Raw genomic sequence first — 9016 nt, forward strand, 5'->3', positions numbered from 1 at the left:
CCCTATGGACTGCGGCACACCAGGCTTCCCTGTTCTTCACCACCACCTGAGTTTGTTCAAGTTAATGCTATGTTGATTTATATTAAATCACCTTAGGGTTTGTTACACCCAGCAACACTTTGAAGCTGGTCTCTATTATTTATCATGGGCAACAGCAACAGCAAAAAGGTAGTAAAATATACATAATATTTACCATCATAACTGTTTTTTGAAAAATTCAACCCTAACACCCACATGGTTCACAGTGCCGCCTTAGGGATCTGTGGGTGGGGGAATCTTAGTTCCCCCACTAGGGATCAAATGCGGGTCCATGGCAGTGAAAGTTCTTACTCCGAGCCACTGGACTGCCAGGGATTCCCATCTACATCATTTTTAAGTGCACAGTTCAGTAATGTTAAGTGTATTTACATTGCTGTCCAGCCAATCTGAAGAGCTCTTTTGTATCTTGTAAAATGGAAACTGTGCCCTATTTAACAATACCTTCCCATTTCCCCCTTAACCCCAGCCCCTGGCAAACCACCATTCTACTTTCTGTCTCTGTGGCTCTGACTCCTCTCAATACTTCATGGAAGTGGAATCATACAATATTTGTATATTGGCGAGTGGCTTAAGGGTGGCTCAGATGGTAAAGAATCTGCCTGCAGTGCAGGAGATCTGGGTTCAATCCCTGGGTTAGGACGATCCCCTGGAGGAGGGCATGGCAACCCACTCCAGTATCTTTGCCTGGAGAACCCCATGGACACAGTAGTCTATTGGGGTTGCAAAGACATGACTGAGCAACTAACACACGCAGACAAGGGAGTGGCAGGAAGCTCTTTCCAAGCCTTCTGGCTCTTAATTACCTTTAGCTCATAAAGAATCCCTGAGGCAAAGTGGCACATTTGGGAAGATGAATTCTCACCCCCCTCACTTCTCTTCAAGCAAATCTTCGAGTAACCTTGAAATATATTAAAAATCTTCTTTACGTTTGAAGAAACCAAAGTTCACACAGAGAGAACTTTCTCAGTGTGTCCTTTACCACCTGCTCCCCACCATCCCTCCATTCCTCAGTACAATTGAGCTTCCAGGGTCAAGGGCAGATGGACATCACTGGTGACTTCATGTTTTGCTTTCTCAGCAGATCGTAGCCCCCTCAACTATGTCTACGATGCTGGGTCAGTATCTTCGCCAGTTTGGTCAGAAGCTGGTCCGCAGGAAGCCAAACAAACCTGAGAGTTTTGAGACCCCAGCTTGAAACACCCTGGACCTGGTGGTGATAGGTTTGGACAACATGTTGGGAGCTGGCATATACATCCTGATTGGGGGAGTGGCCAAATACATTGCTGGACCAGCAATCATCCTTTCCTTACTGGTGGCCGGCGTGACTACTGTGTTGTCTGGGCTCTGCTATGTCGAGTTGGCAGCCAGAGTAGAAAGACCTGTTTCTGGGTATTTTGTCATCTATGTTACAATGGGACAACTGTACGCCTTCATCATTGGCTGGAACCTCTTACTGTATTTAATTATTGGTGAGATGATGGGGAACGGGGAGAAGTGGGCCTTAAGATGCAGAAAGTAGGAGAGATGAGTGGGGGCTTCACTCATTCATCAGAACCCTGTTATCCACCCTCAGGGCAGGGTTGGGAGAGGGGGAATGGTGGCAGGAAAACTGCACAACCTCATGGCACGCAGGTCTATCCTGCTTTCCTTAAGTGATGGACCCAGAAACCAGAGGAAAGGGAACTGGAGGGAGTGGGTGAGAGGGAGGCAAGTCCCTACGCTCATCCCCTGACCACAGTGAAGTCTTTGCTCAGCTGTTGCCTTCCTGGATCTTCCCTTACACCTCAACTTAAAAATTCAACTCTGATCTAGTCCCTCCTACTCCCATTTACCTGTGTCTCTTTGTTTTCCATCACTTCTGTCTCCTAGCATATGAAATAGTTGGCCTTTCTGTGAATCTCCTGGGTCTCCCCTGTCGGCCCCATGAGTTACTCTTTGAGATCAGGTGTTTTTTTGCTCACCTCCTGCCCCAAATATCTCACACGGCGCATAATAGGGGTTCACATTCTGTCTGCTCGTAAACATTCCTCCTTCTGTTGCTGCAGCCACTGCCTGTATAGCCCGGGCCTGGAGCTCCACTTTTGACAGCCTGATTGGGAACCACATCTCTGAGGCATTAGGGGGAACTTTCTCTCTGCAAATGCCCTACTTCCTGGCCTCGTTTCCAGACTTTCTTGCCCTGGGCCTGGTGCTGCTGCTCACAGGTGAGAGGAGACCAGAGATGGAAAGGGAAGAGCAGGTATGGAGGGGGAGCTGGCCTGGGGAAGGCTCGGGGCAGAGGGTGGAGAGTTAGGACTGGAAAAAGGGTTTGGAATAAGAAAGAGAGGAAGGCAAGACAGAGAGCATTTTTGCCTACCCTTGGACTATTGGTAATTTAGGTTGGATCATTCTTTGGTGTGGGGTGCTGTCCTATGCATTTCTGCTTTATAAAACATCATTGTTGGGGGAATTCCCTGGTGGTCCAATGGTTAGGACACTGTGCTTTCACTGCTGAAGGTTCGGGTTCAATCCCTGGTTAGGGAACTAAGAACCCACGTGCCAAGAGGGGTTCCCTTCAAAAAATCATTGTTGGATGTTGAGCAGCATCTGTGATCTTTATGTACCAGATACCAGTAACAGCCAGCCCCCAAACTGTGACAATTGGAATGTCTCCGGACAGTGCCAATATCCCTTGGGGCACAAAATTATCCTAGCTGGGAATCACTTACCTAGACCAACAAGTTTCTTCCTCCATACTGAGATCAAAGATTTTCTTTTAACTGAAGGAAATCCACATAAATTTAACCATTTTATTATTTTTCCTAGCTTTATTGAGATATAATTCACTTCATGGCAAATAGATGGGGAAAAATTGGAAACAGTGAGAGACTTTATTTTCTTGGGCTACCAAATCACTGTGGATGGTGACTGCAGCCATGAAATTAAAAGGGACTTGCTCCTTGGAAGAAGAGCTATGACAAACCTAGATAGCATATTAAAAAGCAGAAGCATCACTGCTGATAAAGGTCTATATAATCAAAGCTGCGGTTTTTCTAGTAGTCATGTACAGATGTGAGAGTTGGACCATAAAGAAGGCTGAGTACCAAAGAATGGATACTTTTGATTGTGGTGCTGGACAAGACTTGAGAATCCCTTGGACTGCAAGGAGATACAACCAGTCAATCCTAAAGGAAATCAGTCCTGAATATTTATTGGAAGAGCTGATGCTGAAACAGAAGCTCCAATACTTTGGCCACCTGATGAGAAGAACTGACTCATTGGAAAAGATCCTGATGTTGAGAAAGACTGAAGGCAGGAGGGAAAGGGGACCACAGAGAAGAGATGATTGGATGGCATCGTTGACTCAATGGACATGAGTTTGAGCAAACTGTGGGAGATAGTGAAGGACAGGGGAGCCTGGCGTGCTGCAGTCCATGGGGTCGCAAAGAATCAGACATGACTGAGCAACTGAACCACAATAACAGCTGACATACAGCATTGTAAAAGTTTAGGATGATCTGATAGACATGGATATTGTGAGATGATGGTCACAGTAAGAACATATCCATTTGCAATTGTCCAATTTAGCGGCACTTAGTACATTCCCAATGCTGTGTAACCACCACCCCGTCCAGTTCCAAACATTTTCATCACAGCAAAAGGAAGCCCTGTACCCACTGAGCAGTCACTGTCCCTCTGTCCACAACCACCAACCACGAGCCCTGGGCAACCACTAGTGTGCTTTCTGTCTTTCTGGATTTAGTTATTAATTTCTCTAGCCTCACTGCAATGCATGGGGAACTTCCCAGACCAGGGATTGAACCTATGCTCCCTGCAGTGGAAGCTCAGAGTCTTAACCAATGGACCACCAGGGGAGTCCTGGATTTAGTTATTTTGTTGTCTCATTTTCCATTTTTCCCACAGGACTCCTGGCTCTGAGAATTTATGAGTCAACCGTGATTAACAAAGTGTTCACAGGCTTGAATATTTTGGTCCTCAGCTTCATCATCGTCTTGGCTTCATTAAGGGAGACCCGCACAACTGGAAGCTCACAGAACAGGACTACCAATTGGTTGCAGCTGGATCTGGTGATGCCTACAGGTTAGGAGGGTACCTTTGGTTGTAGTAATGCGTGTGTCTGTGGTGTGCTGAGTTGGGAACATGGTGGGGACTAATGAGACCTGGGGTGATGGTCCAAGTGTGGGGGTCCCTGCAGCCCAGGACCTGTGGTACTAAGGGAGGAGCCCAGTAGAGATGGCCGAACACACCTCACTCACATTCCTCCTCTTTCCTCCTCTCACCATAGCTTGGGCCTTCTGGGTTCTGGAGGGTTTGTGCCTTTTGGCTTTGATGGAATTCTCCAGGGAGCAGCTACATGTTTCTACGCATTTGTTGGTTTTGCTCGCATTGTCAGTGCAGGTAACATGGGCATTGTGTGTCCCATTGGGGTTTGGGAACAGAATGGGCTGCCTTTGGACACAGAGGTGGGTAGAAGGTCAGGCTGTTTTTGAAGCTTGAAGAGTAAAGTGGGTTTTGTGATTTCACCCCAGTGAAACCCCAGTGACCCAATACCTCCTTCCATCCTGCAGGGAGAAAAGCCAGCCGTCCTCAGTGGTCCATCCCCTTGGCTGTCATGATCTCCTTCTTCATCTGCTTTTTGGTGTGCTTTGGTGTCTCGGCAGCCCTCACCCTCATGGTGCCCTACTACCTGATTCAGCTTGAGAGCCCCTTGCCGCAGGCTTTCATCTATGTTGGGTGGGAGCCTGCCAAATATGTCGTGGCTGTTGGCACCCTCTGCATTCTTTTATACAGGTCAGTCTCATGGTTTTCTCTTCATCTACTGTCAGATGCTCGGGTATCCCCAGCCCTCGGGACTGAGAGATGAGAGAGAAAGACATCTTCCCCAAGTAGACCAGGGAGCAAAAGCCCCGGTCTCTCCTGCTTCAGCCCCTTCTCACACATTCCCATTTTCCCTTCCAGCCTTCTGAGTATCATGTTTATCATGGCTCAGTTGACCTATGCAATGGCAGAGGATGGGCTCCTTTTCCGGGGACTTGCCTGGATCCCTGCCCCCACCGATGCCCAAACTGATGCCCCCACTGATGCCCGCATCATTGTCCGCACCATTGCCCCCATAGGAACCCCCATCATGGCCGTCTTGGTTCCTGGAACTCTTGCAGGTGAATAGACAAAACTCACCCTTTTAAAATCATGCTTCTTAACTTGCATATTTCCAGTGGTTTCTCACTCTTCTCTCACTGTCTTTGCTCCCTCATCCCAGCGGTCATGGCGTTACTCTTCGACTTCACTGACCTGGTGGACCTCATGTCACTTTGGTCCCTGCTCGCTTACTCCCTGGTGACATTTTCTGTCCTTGTCCTCAGGTGAGACCCCATGACACCTGGACGGGGTGGTGGGGGTGGTGGCGGTCTTTGACTTGTGAGGGTTGATGGGGAGGGAATCATCTTCTACCTTCATGCTGCCTCCTCAATGTCCTGCTACCATTGATTGGGGAAAGAGAGGCATTAGACAGACTGATGTTGGATCAGCAGGAGGGGCTGTCACTACTATTGCTTTAATATTTCTAATTCAGGTATCAACCAGCCCAGAACGGAAGCAAGGAGAAAACAGAGGAGGAAACTGAGACAAAGCCTGAAGTTGAAGGAGGTCCTTTGGAATCTGAACCTGAAGCAGGAATCTCAGGCATTCTAAAGAGTCTGTGGTTCCCTCCCAGCACCATCCCCACCTGGAAATCTGGCCGGATTGTCTATGGATGTGCCTCCCTGCTTGGTGAGCAGTGGGATTTCTCCTTGGTCATATTCTGAAATTGAAAGGATGGTACTGGAGTGTGTATTTTGTCAGTTGAGGAGTCTTGGTGATATTATGGCCCCTCCTGATGTGGGCAGCCTGGGGAGGGATGTGACCCGAGGTCCTGACATCTTTGTCTTCTGGGTCCAGCCTGGTCTCCACCTTGACCCTTGAAGTTCTTCTGCTGATAATCCTGAGCCTGATCCTGTACCAGTGGTCCAGCCAGGTGTTCTCTGGAGACCCTGTGCTCACCACAGTGGCTGTTCTGCTGCTGCTGCTCATCACTGGGTTCACCATCATCATCTGGAGGTAGCCCCAGGACCCCTCTCCCCTACACTTCAAGGTAGGTGACCTTATGTGCCCAAAGTGTCCACCTTAAGTGAAGGGGGTCTGCGTGCTTTAGGTCTAAACATCCTTTGCTGGACAGGCAATGAGGGGATTTGCTGAAACCAATGAACTCTTCCCTGATCCACACTCAGTGCTTTACAAACTCAGTCTCACTAAGCACTGAGCACACAGTCTGAGTAGGACTGGAGTCTTCCTGCCCACATGGGGTAGAGTCTCCCTTTCAGACATCTGGGATGTGTTCAGGAATGAACTGACTTTGCTCACAGGTCCCTGCTCTGCCTGCCATCTTCCTGGTGAGCAGCTTAGTGAATGTTTACTTGATGATACAGATGACCACTCAGACCTGGGCCCAATTTGGCATCTGGATGGCGATTGGTGAGTGGTTTTTTGGGCTACAGAGGCTTCTTGAGTGACAGAGCCCAATATTCTTCCTACTACCTCTCTCCTAAACTGTGTCAGACACCATGATAGGAGCCCTATTGGGCATTTGTAAATGAGGAGAGCACCTACTTTCCCTTCTCATTATCTCATTTCCCTCCTAGGATTTGCCATATACTTTGGATATGGGATCCGACACAGCCCGGGGGAGAACAATGATCAACAGCCAGCAGCCTCCACTTCTCAGACTTAACAGAAACATCCCTAGTGATGAATTGTCTTAACTACAGGACATGGATGCTGTGTGGAATCCCTCCATGCCCTGGAAGGTCTGCTGGTTCGAGGGGCACTGTGAGCCTCTGTGGACTGTGAAGGTGGAATGCGTTTACAGCCGTGTATTTATTGCTAGTGGACAAAGTGACTTTAATGCTGTAAATGCTGATGGAAACATTTAAAAGCATAATACACATCCAGAAAAGTGAATTTTCATGAAAAATGTACAAAAATGTAACCAGAAACCAGAGGAAGAAATAAAATATTAACTGGAACATAGGCAATGCCTCCTTGTGCCTGTTTCCAGAGAAAACATGTAAACTGTCACATGGGAAGGAAACACAGGTAACCATGTATTGTGACAAGAAAGTGAAACTCGTTCAGTTGTGTCTGACTCTTTGTGACCCTATGGACTATACAGTCCATGGAACTCTCCAGGCCAGAATACTGGAGTGGTCAGCCTTTCCCTTCTCCAAGGGATCTTCCCAACTCAGAGACTGAACCCAGGTCTCCCACACTGCTGGCGGATTCTTTACCAGTTGAACTACCAGGGAAGCCCAAGATACTAGAGTGGGTAGCCTGTCCCTTCTCCAGCAAATCTTCCTGAGCCAGGTATCGAACTGGGGTCTCCTGCATTGCAGGCAGATTCTTTACCAACTGAGCTACCAGGGAAGCCCATATTATGACAAGAGTTGCACTTTAGGAGGTTTTCCTGGCCATCCAGTGGTTAAGACCTGGCCTTCTTATGCAGGGGGTGCCTGTTTGATCCCTGGTTGTGGAACTAAGATGCCACATACCTCGTGGCCAAAAAAAACAGAACATAAAATGGAAGCAATAAAGACTTAAAAATGGTCCACATTGAAAAAAAAAAAAAATATATATATATATAAAACAAAAGAAAAAGCGTTACACTTAGGATATTCCTTGGAGGTCCAGGAGTTAGGACTCTGCACTTTAACTACCATGGCCAGGGTTCAAACTCCAGTCGGGGAACTAAGATTCTAAACATTGTGCAATGTGGCCAGAAAACAAGAAAAAGAGATTAAAAATGAATTTAAAAGAAAGAATTTCACTTAAAAAAAAATTGAAAATCTAATCAGCTTTATTGAACAACTCATGACTTTAAACGTGTTCTCATACTCCTTTTTTTTTTCTGACAGAGCTTATAAAGTGTCCATATTATTTTTTCTTTAAGTATTTGATAGAATTTAAGCAGAGAAGTCATCTGAGCCTGAGCTTTGCTTTGTGGGAGGATTTGAAATTACAAATTCATGTTCCTGTTATATGGCAACTCAAATCTTTCTTTAGAAAAAAGAGCTGCAATTTAAACATGAGAAAAGAGATAGGTTGGAAGTAGAAGGAAAGAAACAGATACATCATGCAAACAGTAACATAGAAAGCTGGCATAGCAGTATTAATATCAGACAAAGTAGATTTTAAGAAAAAGAGCATAATAACAGATAAAGTGGGTTACTTTACAGTGAGAAAGACAGTCAGTCATTTTCATCTTTTCTTCCAGCTTCACTGAGATATAGAATCACACTGTGTAATAAGCACTTTACTCTTCTGTCACAGACCCTAAGAGTTACACAGTAGGGTTGATGAGGAAAAGTTCTTAATTGAAAACAACAACAACAACAACAAACCTTCTGCATTGCCAGAGGTGGGTGAAGGGGATGGGAAGTAGTGGTTGATTGATAAATGGTTACAGTTGAGTGGAGCTAAAAGATGGGACGTGAAATGGGGAAGTCAAAATAAAAAGGTGTTGCTGCAAACAGAATGCTTGAAATTGAGATTATAGACATGGAAGATGTTGGTAATAATGAAGTGGAGGACTCTTTGTGGGAACGAGCAACTGAAGTACAGTGAAGGAGAGCTGGAGGTCAAGATATTGAGTAGCAAAGTTATTCAGTACAGTTCAGTGGCTCAGTCGTGTCCTACTCTTTGCGACCCCATGGACTGAAGCATGCCAGGCCTCCCTGTCCATCACCAAACCCTGGAGTTTACTCAAACTCATGTCCATAGAGCTGGTGATGCCATCCAACAATCTCATCCTTTGTCATCCCCTTCCCCTCCTGCCTTCAATCTTTCCCAGCATCAGAGTCTTTTCAAATGAGTCAGCTCTTCGCATCAGGTGGCCAAAGTATTGTCATTAAAACAAACCAAAGTTATTAAATGAATTTAAAAATAG

General features: G+C 46.4%; 1 protein-coding gene across 1 annotated transcript; it reads left to right on the forward strand.

Moving 5' to 3' along the window:
* Positions 1-1147: 1147 nt before the first annotated feature.
* LOC120871968 (cationic amino acid transporter 3-like) lies at positions 1148-7104 on the forward strand. Its single transcript, XM_040252065.1, is given in 12 exon segments — positions 1148-1508; positions 2085-2243; positions 3943-4029; positions 4032-4119; positions 4325-4437; positions 4608-4830; positions 4999-5198; positions 5300-5402; positions 5612-5808; positions 6003-6169; positions 6441-6549; positions 6717-7104. Coding segments are annotated over 12 exon segments (1896 nt in total). The 3' UTR covers positions 6806-7104.
* Positions 7105-9016: the final 1912 nt, after the last annotated feature.

Source organism: Oryx dammah, unplaced genomic scaffold (assembly GCF_014754425.2).
Source record: "Oryx dammah isolate SB20612 unplaced genomic scaffold, SCBI_Odam_1.1 HiC_scaffold_13, whole genome shotgun sequence".
NCBI classification, from domain to species: domain Eukaryota; kingdom Metazoa; phylum Chordata; class Mammalia; order Artiodactyla; family Bovidae; genus Oryx; species Oryx dammah.